At 48.4% G+C, this 16,846-nt stretch overlaps 2 protein-coding genes across 3 annotated transcripts; one reads left to right on the top strand and one right to left on the bottom strand.

Moving 5' to 3' along the window:
- Nucleotides 1-295: 295 nt before the first annotated feature.
- CIAPIN1 (cytokine induced apoptosis inhibitor 1) lies at nucleotides 296-8,453 on the bottom strand. Of its 2 annotated transcripts, none has more exons than XM_064459086.1 (9): nucleotides 8,326-8,453; nucleotides 5,845-6,020; nucleotides 5,386-5,538; nucleotides 3,942-4,018; nucleotides 3,500-3,668; nucleotides 3,218-3,291; nucleotides 2,772-2,887; nucleotides 2,179-2,245; nucleotides 296-1,598 (listed from the first exon to the last, which is right to left on the bottom strand). In XM_064459086.1, the coding sequence occupies exons 2-9, from the start codon at nucleotides 5,999-6,001 to the stop codon at nucleotides 1,488-1,490; spliced, it is 924 nt and encodes a 307-aa protein (XP_064315156.1). In that variant the 5' UTR covers nucleotides 6,002-6,020; nucleotides 8,326-8,453; the 3' UTR covers nucleotides 296-1,487. The 2 variants fall into 2 exon arrangements, with proteins under 2 accessions (XP_064315156.1, XP_064315157.1); XM_064459087.1 differs by lacking the exon at nucleotides 8,326-8,453 and adding an exon at nucleotides 7,970-8,202.
- Nucleotides 8,367-16,759, top strand: COQ9 (coenzyme Q9). The gene is made up of 9 exons (XM_064459085.1): nucleotides 8,367-8,504; nucleotides 9,602-9,770; nucleotides 10,390-10,525; nucleotides 10,882-11,024; nucleotides 11,296-11,380; nucleotides 12,573-12,677; nucleotides 14,570-14,725; nucleotides 15,141-15,194; nucleotides 16,650-16,759. Exons 1-9 carry the CDS (start codon nucleotides 8,444-8,446, stop codon nucleotides 16,683-16,685), a joined length of 945 nt encoding a protein of 314 aa, XP_064315155.1. The 5' UTR covers nucleotides 8,367-8,443; the 3' UTR covers nucleotides 16,686-16,759.
- The last annotated feature ends 87 nt before the right edge of the window (nucleotides 16,760-16,846 follow it).

The raw sequence follows: 16,846 nt of genomic DNA, 5'->3' as shown, positions 1-16,846 counted from the left end.
CACTGCAGCACCTGCCCCTTGATCCACAGTGTGGTTTGCACACCTCGAGGGCTCTCTCCCTTCAAGCTGCCTTCTCCTTACTCAACCAGGAGAAAGCCTCTTTCTGAAGTCTAGACCAAATAAAAAAGTTAATCTAGGCAGCTTGATTCTGTTCTCTCCAGTGGGCATCACTTATTCAAGTCATGTTTTCAGTGGAACAATTTACAGAGAACTCCAAGATGCAACCCAATATTTAAACAGTTCCAGACATCACTGAGGCTGAGTAAAAGGATAGGCACGCTTAAAACGCCAGTAATACCAGTCTTAAAACAAATGCTTTTCTATTGGTCACTTTTATTTCAAGAACAGAACAGCCTTTCATCCCAGCTCTCTCCATGAGTTTAGTGTGTGACTCAGGTAGCAACACAAGAAGCAGTCACACCTGTAGAGTAAGAGCTCCAAAGCAATCCCACTTGAGACACTGGCTTTGGGTTCTCCTTCTCTCCCTCCCTGGGTGAGACACAAGCCTGGCACAGAATGTGAACAGCTCCCTCATCCTGCATCTACGCAGATGCTTCACTAGCAGTAATTACACAAATAAAGAGTAGCCATTATCTTGTGTAGTGGGAGCAGATGGTGATCACAGATCATCTAGAAATTGAATTATTGCTATATTCTTACTTACTGGACACTGCAGCTAAATCACTTGGTAACCACCAAGAGAGGCGACAGTCTCTGATTGCCCTTGTGTTATCAGTTCATGTTGGACAGAAAGGTGTGGGAGCACAAGACAGATCTTGTTTAATCTGCTCCCTGCCTTAAGGGCAGGAGTTTTCTCAGAGGGACCGAATCTTTGTCATTTTGATGGAAATAGGTTGGGGCAGGGGATATCATCAGCAGTCTCCCATAACACTTGGAATTCATCATGCCTGCCAGACTTTACCAAGGAGTTCACATATGCTGCTGAAAGTATATGCTGCTAAGCGTACCCACTGCTCCTGACTTGCAACAGGAGCTGCTGAGCCATGTTCACATGGTAAGGAACTGCAGGTTCAAATTTCAAAGAGAGCAGGAGTCCAGTGTCACCTTGAGAGCTGAGCCAGAGCTGCTGATTCATCAGGGAAAATCGGGGCAAATTAGAGCTGTACGACATGGGCATGGGGAAGTACCAGTCCTGTCACAAGCACATGGAGTTAACCTGACACGATTCTACTTCCCTCTGCTGGTGGGACATGCTGTGCCAGCCAGCATCCCAGTATCAAGTCAAGCCAGCTAAAACAAGGCATAAAATGAAGCTTAATACACATGAGACCACCTTGTCACCAAAGATTATCAGGTAGCCCAAGGCTGATTACAAGTGACGAGCTCACCGCAGTGTCAGTGCCCACAGTGTCCCTCTCCAGTATTGGCTGGAGAACATGAGTTTGAGAGGATGAGGACTGCAGGAAGAACCTCAGACTGATGTGAAAGCAGAGAAGTCCTTCGCAGGACATCCAGAGACATCTTTGTTAGGCATCATGCAGCTGGTTCTCTTTCAGAAGAATCTTCTCCCCAGGCTTGAAGGCGGGCATCCCCAGGTAAGGGCAGCTGGCACAGCGGAATGCATCCCCCAGGTAGCACTGGCAAGAGAAAGAAAAGCACCTTCTGTAATCAGGGGAAAATTTCCATCCTCTGTCCCTGTGAAATGTTTTTTCCAGCTTAAGAGACAACAAGCTCCTCAGCATGTGTCAATGCAGAAACCATTTCCCTTCTACCCCCTCTCAACATATGCCCAGCCAGTGCAGTTAGCAGAGCTGTACAGGGCACTGTGCTCACATGGAAGAGGTGAGTTTCCACCCCATCTGGTGTGCTCGGGCATGGCTGCATGCTGGTTTTGGGCAGCCCCTAACCACAACCAGCTTCCCCTGTGCTCCCACAAGGCAACTGTCCCTCAGCAGATCGCTGGTTAGCACACCAGCAGGGAGGTAAAGGTTCGCTGTTTGCTCTGACTCCTACACGGGCAGCACTTGTCCTGGAAGAGACAGCATGCGCTGTCGGGGCATGTGGGCATAGGTCAACAGGCTGAAGCTCTTCAGAAACGACACAAGCAGTGTGTGGAAGCAGTAAGCCAGCTTAGGGAGCAGTCACTAAAGATCACAGTCCTTAAAAAACAAATCATGTACTGTAAACCACAATATAGAAACAAAAATTACTATTTACATTTCCACAGGCAGATTTGGGCTGTGAGCTCTTCTCCTGTTCCAGCTCCTCAGCCAGGCCACATGTGCTGTAGAAAGATAAAGAAGTCACCTGCATCTTTCTGCTTAAAGGTTGTGAATCACCAACACTTGTTCCAGCCCTACTCATGCACAACAGCCCTCAGTCTGCAACACAACACAGCTGACTCTGGGATTCTCACGCTTTGTTCTTCAACACCACAGTTTGCAGAACAAGTGTTATGACAGCTCAAGTTTTAAACTGCATGGGAAATGACTCCACAGCACTTGCTAGGTGTGCTATTTCTCCTTGAAATCTGAGAAACCAGGGTTTTAGTTAAGGCTGGACAAACTGTGTAGCCACCTTCAAGAAGGCTGTTGATCATATCAGCATGGTAATTTGTAGCAGTTTTGGTGTGGTTATTCAGTTCTCCTTGTATTTGGATTTACGTTCAAACAGGTAAGGTAAGAAAGGACATGAACCTTTCATGCTCTGAAGAATGGCAAGGTGTCTACAGTCTTTCTAAAATCCATCCAACTCTAAGGGTTTAATGCTCCAGTTAAAAGGTGCACCAATATGCTAATCCCAGTACTAACCAGTTCTTGCAGGCTTTCTTTTTGCCCATTTCTTTGCAGGATGGAGCTCTGAGGGATGACGGATCTGGCTTTTTCAAATCCTCTGAATCCAGCAGCTCATCAGAGTCCAAAAGATCCTGAAAACACACCATGAAGACAACATGCAGGAAACTGATTTGTCAGTAGGGAATGACACTGCTGTGTTATGTTCAAAGAAATGGTGCTAACTGTAGCGCTAGCATTGAAGTGCTGCAGCTGTGCCCTCTTATCCATGTCTCCTCTCTGCCCTCACCACACCTCTGGGATCTCAAGACCTCACACAGTAGATAAGATATTTTGCCCTAGGGATGCTTTTCTACCTCTTAAGTCATAAAGCTTCCCAAGAGGCATGACCGAAGCTATTTAGAGTAGGAAAGAAGAGGAGAGAGAAGGAACAACAGCAAAGCCTCACAAAGAAGACCAGATACCATCTCTTCATCATTCATATCATTGGCAGAGAGTGTCCATAGCTTGGCAGCGGCTGGGTCCACTGATGGTTTTCCTGGAGCCAAAATAAAGGAAGAAATAGTAGTTACTCCAGCCTTTGCCCCATCTGCTCCCAAAAAATAGAGTTCAAACAACTTCGGAAAGCTCAGCTTCATATTTTTGTACTGTAGTACTCCCTACCCCGGAGCCCTCTCCCTATTCCAAGGGATGCTTGTCACCTGAGAGGCAGGAAATCCAGACATTTAGCATACACTGCTCCTTACCTGAAGGACCAGGTTTCTTGGCAAAGGAAAGTTTGAGCTGACTTGAGGACCCCACTTCAAAATTGGGCTTCCTGCCTTCTATCTGAACAATGATAAGGTCATTGCCTTCGTAACCCAAATGCTCTCGGACTGACTGGGCCTCCTCCAGGGTCAACACTTCCTTTTGCAGCTGCAATGTAAAATTTTAGGTTGATCTCATGCAGAGCCCCTTATTTCAACACTGAGTCAAGCATTCCAGTGAACACACAATTGGCATTTTCAATCCTAAAGAAAAACACTACCTCTGCAGTAACTAACATTTGTAGCAGGCAGCGTCCATGCACATTTACAGTAAACCAGGGTAGCTCAACACCTTGTCACCCATCAAGCCCCCAGGAATCGCCATCTGCATTTCAGGGTAACTGCATGAGGGAGCTTCTGGAAGTGGTTCACACATACATACCTCCTTCACTTCCACCAAGCCAGAGAGAGTCAGAGCTGTAGGCAGTTTGGCTGCTGTTTTGATTGCACTGTTGTTTCCTGGAAGACACAAAATCAGGAAGTAGGAGGAGGGAAGAAAGGGAATAGAGGTCATTCAGAAACATGGAAGAGCAAGAGCTTTAGAGGGAAGTACTCAAGTCACACCTCTGCTTTAAAATTGGGCCCTTTCTACTTGACAGCAGGAGCAAATCAGAAAGAGCGTAAGCAGCTTGTTCATTAAAATAACAGCATGGGGTCACAAGGCCGTTCTAGCTCCAGATCTTATCTATATATGCCAAAACTTTGCTCAACCCAGTTTACACCCACCAAAAAAAAGGAAAAAAAAACCCACCCCAAAACCCAATCAACAAAACCCCTAAAACATTTTCACAAAAGTAAACAATGCATGAAGTTTTCAAAACATGAACTCCTAAATGAACATTACATTCAGAAACATGAGATTCAAGAGCCTTGTTCTCATAGGCAAAAACTATTATAATAATTGTTTAATCAAGAACTCATTACAGGCTTCTTCACCTGGGCACAGGATTGTACTGAACAGAATCCATTCACCCTCTCTCACTAGTCCCACCTGCACTTTATTCCAAGTCCACAAAATTCCAGACTGTCAGATGTGGCTTTGGAAAAAAGAAACCTCCTCTGCTCCAGGCTTTGCATGTTCTTTGTTCTGTCCCTGAGGTGTTCCCCCCTGCACCACAGAGCTACTGCCAGCTTCAAAGCATTGGCAAGTCTTCCCAACCTGAAGGCGGCATTTCTGCTGCGACTTACATCACCATTTTCAGCACTGTAGATAGTGCCAACAGACACACCATCAGCACAGATGCTTTTGTTCTTATCAGGTGGCATATCATTTCCCACTTCCATTCAAACCAGCTCCCTGTGCAAGCAAGGCTTGAATGCAGGTCAAGTATATGACAGAGAATCTTTTGTTAACGTCCTTGCATGTTCCTCCAGCTGCCCCACAGCAGGTGCTCTGGCTTTGTTCTTAGAGCTTAGTCCAAACACCTCTACCTTTTCTGGGTAACTATTTCTCAGCTGGCTTCTGAGACAACTTCTCTTGGCATTTGTCACCCGCTTTTAAAATCACTTCAGAAGCTCCTCAGAAACACAACATCTGCAACTATTTAACACTGCACACCCCAGGAGAAGGCCAGTGTCCACTGAGCTTCTCATTGTAGTTTAGGAACAAGCCTATCCAGCACTTTTGATAGAAGGAGAGTGACTGCAAACACCTCTGACAGCTACCATCTGAAACACAGGACAAAAACCTTGCTATTCAGATTACTGTGTCAGGAGAATGAAAATTTCTGAGTGTCAATCAGGGTTCCTGTCCTTTCCATTTCAGCCCAATCCTCACGAGAATTGCTATGTTGCCATGAAAGCAAGGCTGATGTGGATTCTCTCACCTGATTCTGTAACCACCGGTTCTTTCAGGAGGACACGGCCCCCCGGCTTAAGTATTCGCGCTATTTCTGCCAGTACCTCCGCACTGTGCTGCACTGCACTGCCTGGTACTACGCCAGAGAGAATTACATCAAAACTGGACTCCCTGTGAGCAGCTGAAAAGAAAGAAAGAGGAATATGGTACAATTTTTCACATATATACACATAGCTTTAATACATCGGTTCTACCTCCCTCCTCATCTCTCATTCTTGCGTACAACAGCAATAACTGAATAAAGACACCAGTCATAGGAAGCACGACCATGGTATATCCCTTTGCTCCACAGCCAGTGCTAAGGGTTAGCAGTAGGTGCTATTGTTGTTTGGAATGCTGACTTACAAACCAAGGAAGATGTCAGCTCACAAAACAGAAGTACCCTCTCCCTTTAAACGAAACAGTGAAAAATTAAGCTCGTTCTTACACTGAGACAGCTGGTTAATGTTTTCCACAGACACACGATTATCAGCTCCCACCAGTGCCTGAATTTTAGCCACCAAATCCTTCAGGGCTTCAACCTGCGAGGAGCTGTCCCAAATGACGGCCACACGCTGGCCTGGCGCAACTCCGTACTCCCCCATTTCCACAGCAGCAGCAAACCTGACAGAGGCAGACAGAGGAACGGGTCAGGACAAGATAGAGAGGAAGGGTAAGTGCCAAATGCAGCATGAACCTCAGCTTCTCTCCAGCTCAGAGCCTAGTTTTGCAGGAAGACTGCAAGCCATGCTTAAAAAGAAAAACAACCACCAAACTTACCTGCTTTCTTTAAAGAGTCTAATAAGAGACATACACAGGATTTCTGAATTTCCAGACTAGTGACAACTATTTGACATTAAGCACTGCCTTGTCTCTCCTACTCAGGACATGACCTGGTGGAGTTGGCCTCCACAGTACAAGAAGAATACAAGGAAAACACGTAGCTTTGGCATATCCAGCATTCCAGGTTGAGGCTCGTTCAACTCTTGTCCTTGGTGGTGTTGGGTGAGCAGTTACACAGGGGGAGAAGGAGAACAGAATGGGCAGTGAAGTGACAGTTTTGAGAAACCTGTCTGCACTAATATTTCATAAAAAGATTGCATCCCTAACAGAGTCTGAAGGAAATCTGTTCTATAGAAGCATCACAATAACGTTGCAGCAGCACCAACTACTAAAACCAATTACCTAGCCTCTTTCACTGTACTTATCTGGTGCAAACCTATTTTCTTTCTAATTTAACACAAGCTCAGAGAACAGAAAGCACCGGTGAGGACATTAGTTGCCCAGCGTGTCTTCAATCAGCTACACACTTACTTCAGGAGAGCCTGTTGTAAGCAAAGCCTTTACCAGAAATCATTACATTACGTATCCTGGGCAATACCTTATTACCACCATGGTGTAGTGAAAGCATAGCTTACAGATATGCTGTACCAAATTTAACTCAGTGGCCTGCAGTCAGGTGTGGAGCAGATTTTGACCTGCTGTTCCTCTGGCTCTGAGTGCTGTGGACCTCCTGGAAACTGCACACGAGTTCAGAATGGGACAACTCTGTGCCTTGTCTGAGCTACTCTGGTAGGAATTAGTGCTAACACAGCCCACAGTACAGAGTGAAAGTTCTTGGATGTATGCTACAGCACCTCACAGTTGGCCTTGCATGCACATGCATATGCAGTGCAAGCTAAGTAACTACAACTGATAGCAATACCAGTAAACACAAGTATTAATCCCATTAAAAAGTCACTTTTCCCAAGACAAGGCTGAAAACCTCAAGAGATATGTAAGCTGTTGGGCTAATTTGGAAACAAACAAACAAAAAAAATTCCAAAGTCACACCTTCCTCCCAGAACAGCAGGCTGTGACCTTTCCTGACAGGCTCACAAATAAAATATGCCAGCAATTGCTAAACATAACGTCAGCACAACATAAGGGAAGAGGCTTCAGCCAGAGCACAGACTACATCAACAACACCAGCCTGCATCAGTCCCTTGAGATGCAATCTAAGGAAAGTCAGAAGTTACCGTAGTCCTCAAAGACAGGACATGTGCCTTCAGTAAGCGTAAAGGCTAGGAGTTATTGTCAAAGAATGCACAGTCAAGCTCTTAATGCAATGACGGGGGATACTTTTCCCCTCTATTTTCCAGCAGAGGGTGGAAATTATTTAAAATGGAAGATTTTATGTACCAGCCATCTTCCTTTTAAGTATCTCCAACTCTAGAATACAATGACCTAGTCTTGCTCAAGCAACCAAGTGCTTGGCTGGCCAGGGCTTGGCAAAGATGGCGAGCAAGAGCTCTCCTGTCGCACCGGGGAGGATTCCCGCCAGCTGGGATCAGGCGGCTCTGTGCCGTGCCAGGAAGGAGGCCTAAGGCCTGGACCTGGGCTAGGCACGGGTGGGGAGTAGGCCTTATCTTCGCTTCACACACATCTAACAGTCCTTGAGGAACAGGACTGCCCAAACCAGGGCTACGAAGGGACTTTAAACAATACTGGCGGCTTTGAGTTTCAATAGATTAAAAAGATACCGCATTTAGCATGTCAAAACCGTAAAGCAGAGCCTGCCAAGCGCTCCATACCTCGCGATGCACAGCGGGCAGCCTCCGGCGGCCCCGGACGGACCCCCGGGTTGCGGCAGCGGCGAGACAGGCCCGACCGCGGCCGGACAACTGAAACACCTCTCCTCACACAGAAGGGGCAGGACCTCTCAGGCACAGCGCCGGGAAGGGGGTACGGGGACGAGGAACGAGAATTTCACACAGGAGCTCCCCGGCGGCCGCCTCGGACGAGGCCGCGGGAGGGTCTTTTTAAGGAAAAAAGGTAAGTATCGCCCAACGTGGTAGGCGCCTCCCGCCGCACCCACCTCCCTCCCTCCCTCCCTCCCTCCCCCCCCGCCCGCTGAGAGGCGCCCCCGGCCCGCACCGGCCCCGCTCACCTCCGGACGGGCTCGGCTCGGCTCGGCTCAGCTCAGCTCAGCTCAGCTCGGCTCGGCCTGACGCCGTCACCGCCGCGTCCCGCCCCCGTGGCGTCATCGGCCTCTGCCCGCTTCCAAGATGGCGGCGGCGGCAGGCGGCCTGCGGCGGGCAGGCTGGCGGCTGTGGCGGGGCCGCGCGGGTGAGGGGGCGGGGGGCGCGGCTGGGAGGGGCGTGACCGAGTCCGTGCCCGCGACCGCGCCCGTGATCGTGACCGCGCCCGTGGCCGCCGCGGCGGGCGGGGCGGGGCGGGGGGGAAGGTGAGGTGAAGGGCAGAGGCGGGCCGCCGCTAGGGGGCGGCACGGGGCTGCGGGGGGCTCCAGGCCCAGGCCCAAGCCCCGGCCCCGCAGCCGGGTGAGGCCTCCTTGACAGCGGCGGTGGAGGGCCCCCGGCGGGTGGAGGGCCGCAGCCTGGCCGTGAGGGTTTCCTTGGGGATACAGTGCCTGGGTGAAGGGGGCTGTGCAGGGCTGGTGAGAGGAGACCCCTCCAGCGGGCCTGGGGCCCGGTGGCCCCTCGCACCTCCCTGGTCCTGAAACTGCCCCACGCGGCATGCGAGGGAGCTGGAGGGGGTTTGGGTTTGGGTTTGGGTTGGGTGGTGGTGGTGGTGGTGTGTGTGTGTGAGGTGTTGGGGGGTGTGTGTGAGGTGTTGAGGGGGGAGGTGTTTGGTGGTGGTCTCTTTTGAAAGTGTGGGCCGTGCAGCCCCAGCTTATTACAAAATACCCAAACCTTACTGCAGTTAAATTAAAGATTCTTGCAGAGTAGCCGTAATTGAAAGCCACATTGCCTTTGAGTCATCAGAGAAACACACAATGTGCTGTGTTGTATCTGTTAAGACTGCTCACCCTCCAGAGTGTTATTTGCCTCTTGCCCTGAGCTCAGTGGTTGGCACCTCCCTCTAACTCCCCTCCTTCACCAGGGACCCAAAAGGAGAGGGGGTGTGCTGCAGGGAACTGAGCGCATGCTTGTGTACCTCTTTTCCAGTGCAAGACTGGGAAAGTCCTTTCTATTTGCAATATGCGCCATCTACGCAGTTCTTTTCCTCACAAAACATTTTCACTTTATTTTAACCAAGTAAATGTGAGCTCAGCTGAGAGGGGTGCTTCTTGGAAATGTAAAAAAAAGACTGTCTACAAATTTATGTTCTTTTCAGTTGTGTTTACCACAACTCTTCTTCACATTAATTTTCTGTGCTTCCTTTTGTTGGAAGGAGACATCTGACTCTCTTGGTTTCCCTTTCAGTGGTCAGGTGCCAGCTCTCCCCACCACAGCGTCCTCTCCAGGCCTCGGCGGTGCTGAGGAGAGTCTCTAATGAGCAGAAGGAGCCGTTGGCATCTTCCTCTCAGCAGCAGTTCGATTCACATCCAACCGATCACCAGTCTGAGCAGGAACCTCAGGGCCCTCGCCCCAGGTAACTCACTAGCTATTTTTAGCGCTGTTCTGCTGACAGCAGGATCAGAAGAAGGCCCTGCTTTCCTGAAACTTGCATCTGATACTCAGAGACAATGAGATCCAGAGTTAATGGAGCCTCAGACTGCAGCATCTGGAGGGCTGGTTTGCTGTGACAGTGCAAATTCCACTGTCTGCTGTGGAGACTGGATGGGACTTGCTTTCAAGAGGGAACCTCTCTGGTCTGCAAAGTGCAAGCCTTCACTTCTGGATTTTTGTGTAAATCTACACAAAATATGGACAATTTGTTGTCCATGTGCCTATAACCATAAAGCTCCCATTGGAAAAGATGATAGTTTAGCTTTTTTTTAAAGGAGGGGGCATCTGAGGCTGGTTGGTCTCCAGGTAGGCACCTAGATTGAGCCCTCCCTTATTTTTCTCTTCTCCTCTCATGGCAAAGGTTTGTTAAGAATCCTTTTTTCTGGAAATGGAAGGATTTTACAGGAGGAGATGAGATTTAAGATAAGTAAGCAGATCTCAAAGCATGCCTGCACACAGCGGTGGCATCAAGTGAGTGGCAGAGTCCAGGTTGCTATGTTTGATGGTGATGTTCCCCTCACTGTAACAATACCTTCTCATAGTTACACTGGCCAGGGCGGCCAGGAGTCTGAGGACTATGAGAGCGAGGAGCAGCTACAGAATCGAATCCTCACAGCAGCGCTGGAGTTTGTGCCTGAACATGGCTGGACTGCAGAAGCCATTGCAGAGGGAGCCAAGGTATGCGGGGAGAGAAGCAAAGAACCGGTTGAAAACTGGATGGAGCTGAAGTCCAAACACAGCCAGGCCTGCATGCTTCCCCCACGTACTCTTGGGCAGTGCACCCTAATCAGCGAATGGTACTGGGCAGGAATTTGTCCCAGCTACTCTGGGATAACCCTGTCAGAGTTAACTAAGGCACGATGTAGAGCAGTGATCTTAAAGGGAGAAAAACATGTACAGGAAGAGCTTTTTAATGCGCTGCTGCTTTGTGTAAATTCATATAACTTCGTTCACAGAATAAACAGTGTATTTTCTAGCTGGATCCTGCTTAGCGGTGCATGACCCAGCCTGTGCTTCTGCCTTCTTCCCTACAGACCTTGGGCCTGTCTGTTGCTGCCGCAGGGATGTTTCACAGTGATGGCAGTGAACTGATCCTGCACTTTGTGTCTCAGTGCAACACCAAGCTGTCTGAGCTGCTGGAGCAGGAACAAAAATTAGTGCAGCTGGGCAAAACAGAGTGAGTATTGGGTGTGAAAAGACATCTTCCTTGGCAGGCCTTGGGGACTGGATAGACAGAGAGGCCACCTGGGACACAGCTACTTTAAGTAAAAAATGTAATTTACCCAAATAGAACGACCTTCCCAGACACAGAGTTGGACCAGAGGCATGAAGGATATGTAATACTTTGCATATCTTTTGCTGAGGCAGGCAAGAGATTGATCTTTCTGGTTCAGAATTGAGCTTAACTTGCATGTTCTTCATACTTGTATTTTGTTTTCCTCACCCAGGAGGAAGCCTACAGATCAATTCCTGAGGGATGCTGTGGAAGCCAGATTGCGGATGCTGATTCCATATATTGAGAAATGGCCCCAGGTATAAAGTGAATATCAAGATTGTCTTTTTTTTGTGTGTGTGTATTTTAAACACTCTGTGGCCTTCAACGTAGTCTCTCCACCAGAGTAGTTCAGGGTTGCAAATTAAACCCGTGCTGGTTTCAGATGATTCATACCCTTCAAGAGGAGAGCTGTCTTGGAAGAAGGCAACTACAGGTGTCCTTAGAACCACTATTTCTTGCAGTTCCGGAAAGGCAAACCTCTCTGTCCTTCACTCCACCCATCTGGGATTCCCAGGGGATAACCTATGTCTCTGCTCAGTCCTATTTGCAGTGTCACGGCAAGTTGGGCTCCTCACAGAATTGTTCGTTTTGCACCAGTATCGTCTGATGCCTGGAAATGGAGAACTACCGCTTTGTTGCAAGAAACTGCCTGCCTAGTGTGCGAATGACAAACCCTTGGCAACCTGAGGATAGATCTGTGAACTGAGGGGGCTCCGTACCTCAAAATTCAGATTTCAGTCTCAAACCTTTCTTCCCAGGGTGAGAAGGGAATTGAATTGTGTAACAAGCAAAGAGTTCCCAACCTTGGGCTGCAAAGATTGCTGCAAAGTCAGCCTCTGTTGTCGAGAGTCACCGCTTGCCTCTGGGCAGCCGAATCTGGTGCTCCTTGCAGAGAGAGAAGACGGGACTCATGTTTTTGTTCCCGATTAGCATGACTTGGCCTGTGAAGGATGTGGGTGGTTTGTGACTCGTCTGGCATTGTGTTATTACATTCAAAGGCTGCAGGATCCCAGTAGGGCCATTTTAGCTGGATGTTCTGCCCTTGGTAGCTGCTTTCAGTTCAAAGTCAAATTTGGAGAAATGAGATTTGACTCCCTGGCTGTAGGGGCACAGCACAAGCGTGAGTCAGCTCAGCCTGTGCTGTGTTTCTGTGCCTGGAGAGGCAGCTTGGGAGAGACAACACAGTAGTGTTTGAGCTGAGCGGGAAGCTTTGGGCTGCAGTACAGGCCACGGCCTGAGCTCGGCTGCCACACTGTACATTCCCTGCAAACCCTGCTACTTGGAAGGACTGGTGCTGGCTGAAAAGGTCTGGGACGACTTGTCACTGGGAGCAGGAGATAAGTCAGCAGCAACAGGGAGAAGATAACGGAGCAGAGCGTTGTTCGTCTGCTGTAATGCTACGTCCTTCTCTCTTTGACTCTCCCATTCATCTGTCTGCTTCCTTTTCAGGCTCTGAGCATCCTGTTGCTCCCGCATAACATCCCTTCCAGCCTCAACCTCCTCACCAGCATGATCGATGATATATGGCACTATGCTGGAGACCAGTCCACAGACGTAAGTTTTTGTGCTTCGCAAACTGGCTGGTTCTACCCCTTGTCACTTCAGCAAAATGATGGGTTGAAGTAGGCGCCAGGCCATGGCTCCCTTGAAATGATACGTTTGTTGAATGAGGAAGACATTTTCAGAAGCACCCAAGGGTCCTTATAAGGTATAGCCTAATTTCCAAAGAGACTTAAGAGCCAATGGGACTATATGCAAATTAGTGCCAATGGGATTAGTGCAAATTAAAAGGACCTACTTTCCTAGACTCTTTTAAGTGCCTTTTTTTTTTTGGTTGAAGACACAAAATTGTTGAGATTTTGAGACTAAGAAGTTGATATGGTGTTCAGTGAGCAAGCAGTGTCCCTGTTGAAGCAGCTGTCTCTTCTACCGGCAGTAACATTTCCAGATTTGACTTGAAAAACCTTTAAAGAACCTGCCTAAAAATACCAGTAGCTTATTAAAGCTTTCATGTTTCTGGCAGGAAATAAAGGAAAATTATAACCTTAATTAAAGCAATTAATAAATTATATAGATGTAGGGAGAGATGGGAAAAGCTAAATCAACCATTTTAACAAACTACTTTAATAAGCTTCTTTTATCTTTGTATAAAAGAGAAGCTACTGCAGTGAAAAATAAATAAGATGACAGAAAAATTAAAGGAATATACCAGAAGAGAACTGAAAGACTGTGATTGCATCAGGAACTGCAAGTCCCTCACGGGTTATGAAAGTCAAATCAACATGTCAGAGTCAGTGTCTGCACTGACTGTTCCTAAAGTCTCCTCACTGACATAGGAGAGGTTCTAAAGTTTGTCTGTTTGCACCTTCTGACCAGTTACAAGATTTTTCTTGGGAAGCTGTCGTGCTGAGCCCCCTCCCTCTTTCCCAGTTAAGGGGTTTAATGTCAGTTGCAGTGGAGCCCTCTTCACAATGCCAGGAGCTAGGTAGAGTATGCCCATGCCTCAGAGACCCTTTCAAGTGTTTCTTTTGGAGCATGAGGAGAACCAACATGAACAGCTTAGTCTTGGGTAGTCTTGGGCCGCTGAGAGATCCAGCTGCAAGTGGCAACACCCCTCATGCTTCTCCCCGTGTGAAAGTTTGCACGTTGTGGTGCAGACAATAGAGCTTTCGAGCAAACTGTTGTTTCCAAAATCAAGGCCAGTGTTTTAATTTCTCTGTTGCTTTGTAATTGTGAATGGAAGAACCAGTATTTTTTCCAGGTACCCAAACAGTTTAATCACTGTAACAACAGTGAATGAAGTTGAAGACTTGTTTTTAAAAATGTCTGTATATTTTGCCTGCCAGTGGTGCAAGTGCAACTGGAAAAACTGAAGAGTTTGAGTTATTTGTGCATCTTTGCAGTGTGTAACCTCTTGTAGCACATCCTACAGCATTGCTGCCAGCAGCGTACTGCTGCCTTTAATGATTCAGCAGGCAGTACTGGTATTTCAATGATAGAATTTGGGAAAGGTGTATCTCTGTGTGCAGGCTCACACAGTTCTGTCCTCTGTGTGTTCCCTTTCTCCGTGCTCATATCTGGTGCGAACTGCAGCTCAAGTTCAGTACTAAATATAGCCGTTTCTCATCTCATCAGATATAGAATCGGAGCTTTGCATTGTCTGCTAGCAGTCTGTAAGGATGAACTCTTGCACCATGCACTCAGGCTACCTGGGCAAGGGAGAATTCCTTGCTGTCTACTGCAGGTGCCTCCTTGCAACCAGAAGCAGGTGATGAGGATTTTGTTCAGCAGTTTTAGACACTGTACTTGTGACCTCTGTCTGGTGCCACGGGAACAGCTGTGCTGTCAGATGCCGGTGTTGGCTGGTGGCCCACTGCATCACATCGTGAGCTGCATTCTTGATCTGCGCTCAGGTCACACCTTTCTCTCATTTCATGCCCTTGCAGTTTAACTGGTACACTCGTCGGGCCGTGCTCACTGGTGTCTACAACACCACCGAACTGGTGATGATGCAGGATTCATCCCCTGATTTCGAGGACACGTGGCGCTTCCTGGAAAACAGAGTAGCTGATGCCATGAACATGGGCAATACAGCTCATCAGGTAACGTTACAGGCAAGGTGTACGTGCAGCGTCCCCCTTCTCCCCCAAATATATATGCAGACAGACCTGGCTTTTTGATTGTGCAAATCACGTCTGCTGAGAGACTGCCTTGTACTGGTGGGTGATGGCATAAATGCTGTCAGTTCAACATCAATAAATGCTTATGTATTTTCTAGGAAAATGACATGTAGGCACCCTCTTTGTCAGACTGGCCCAATGGTTAGGAGATGTATATTCCCAGGAAATCTCTTCCATATTTCTTATCTCTGGGTATTATTTGCCTGTGGTGCTTGGCTTCTGTGAGCGCCTTTCTGTAGCAAATACGTGTTGTTATGCATTATGTCTCTGTTTTTGGGTGGCCAGAAGTGTAACTGCAGAAGAAAGCGAAAGGTCATGTTTTCCTTGTGTCTCCCAGGTACAGTCAACTGGAGAAGCAGTTGTCCAGGGCCTGATGGGAGCTGCAGTTACTGTAAGTAATGCTGAAACCATCAGGGCTGTAAGGGCAGAATTGTTTCTCTTCCCTTCCATGATGAATGTCAGTATGTTTTTCCTCCCAAATCTAGAGGACAGCATGAAAAAGAATTGTCTTTCATAACTGAAGTACATGTAAGGATGATTTTTCTGGGTAGTTTGGGGTTAGTTCACTGTTTCGTGGTGCAAGAACTTGTGATAGGGTATAAAAAATTTAAGTCTGCAGGGTGAGCTTTAGGGGTGAGAGACAGGTGATCAGAATAAATACAACTGGTCTTGGTCACTTGTCACCAGATCTCTTCCTCTGCTAGTCCCTGTGCTGGAGATCTTGACAGAAGGTCCGTGTCCCTGTGGTGTGTGGGAGGTAGCACCTGTCCCTGAGCCACAGCAGGGTGACTTCCTCGGGCTGGTCAGCTGACTGCAGTGTCCTTTAAAGAATTCATTCACTTCTTGGTAGCACCCTGGACTGCTTTGTGTCCGTGCAGGGGGACCCGCACTTCCTCTGGGATAGGAAACAATCCATTGCGTACCCAAAAATGATTTTTGAAGGGCTTCAGGGCTTCCCTGTGATTCTATTTTTGGACACTCCCATTGCACTTCACAGCAACGTTATTTCCTTGTTATCAGAAGTACGTTTTCCTTGTGCTTACCAGTACAAGACAAACAGGCTGAAACATAAATTAGAAATAATTTTTACTGTATGAAGGAGTTCTCAAGAATTTTTCCCACCTCCTTCCCTCTGCAGTTATGGTGGAATCATCCCATATCTTTAGCATTTCTCAGCCTCCCTCTGCTTTCACACCTGTGTAGGCCAAAAGGATCCTCCATTAGAGAAATCCCTGTGCTCTGTTTGTGCTCTTGTACGTCAACAGGATGCTCTCCTGCAGATTGCATCCCTGCAGTTTGGGCCCAAGATGTCTCCTGTTACTGGATGTTTAGTGTGTCCATGCAGCAGATCCACTGCACAGATAAACAGGAGGAACTAGGCTGCTTCTGAAAGGGGGTTGGTTGCAGCCAGCTGGTTTTAGAGCAAAATCATCCCAGTTCATTAATATTGGGGGCAACCAGTCCGAAACTCCCACATCTGAGAGCACTGTACAGGTGTGCTGAGCTCTCCCGCTCTCTGCAAAATGGACAAGCAAGCTAAATGCCTCGAAGACTTAAATTCACTGTTGCCATCTGCAGCCAGGCTGAAACCTACTGGCCTAGAGAGCAGGTTCAGGTCAGAGGAATGCCTGTGGCTGGATATAGGGCGATCTTTCTCCAACCCTTTTGCATTCACCTCCCTCCCCAGACCACAAACGGCGCCACACAGGCTTCCTCTCTTCACCCTCACCCCTGCAGCTGCTTCTGGAGTAAGACTTGCTGCCCAGCAACACTGAGACCTCCAGGGCTGGGCAAAGGCCTCCCCGACGCACCGCTACTTAAACCCCATTCTCCCTCTACCCCACAGATCCGGAACCTAGCGGGGCTGAACCAGCGCCGGTGAGGAGGTAGCGGCGAGAGTCACTGCGGGCCGCGCCCGGCCCTTCCCCGGAACCAATAAAACCGCACCTCAGACTAGCACGGATTCTTTTTTTGGGTCACCGGCGGCGGAGTGGGGTGGGGACGCATCGGACCGGGCGGGTCCTCCGGGCGGCGGCGCCCGCC

The sequence above is a fragment of the Phalacrocorax carbo genome, chromosome 8, assembly GCF_963921805.1.
Source record: "Phalacrocorax carbo chromosome 8, bPhaCar2.1, whole genome shotgun sequence".
NCBI classification, from domain to species: Eukaryota; Metazoa; Chordata; class Aves; order Suliformes; family Phalacrocoracidae; genus Phalacrocorax; species Phalacrocorax carbo.
This window is presented reverse-complemented; position numbering and strand designations above follow the sequence as displayed.

Bases quoted from the DNA above. Each gene is read 5' to 3' on its own strand.
- CIAPIN1 (XM_064459086.1), bottom strand. From the start codon at position 6,001: ATGGGGGAGTACGGAGTTGCGCCAGGCCAGCGTGTGGCCGTCATTTGG. The intron at 2,888-3,217 runs GTATCTGGTCTT...GTGTGTTTTCAG, and splicing joins ATATGAATGATGAAGAGATG to GATCTTTTGGACTCTGATGA. The intron at 2,246-2,771 runs GTTAGTACTGGG...ATCTTTCTACAG, and splicing joins AAGAAAGCCTGCAAGAACTG to CACATGTGGCCTGGCTGAGG.
- COQ9 (XM_064459085.1), top strand. From the start codon at position 8,444: ATGGCGGCGGCGGCAGGCGGCCTGCGGCGGGCAGGCTGGCGGCTGTGG. The intron at 11,025-11,295 runs GTGAGTATTGGG...TTCCTCACCCAG, and splicing joins GTGCAGCTGGGCAAAACAGA to GAGGAAGCCTACAGATCAAT. The intron at 15,195-16,649 runs GTAAGTAATGCT...TCTACCCCACAG, and splicing joins TGATGGGAGCTGCAGTTACT to ATCCGGAACCTAGCGGGGCT.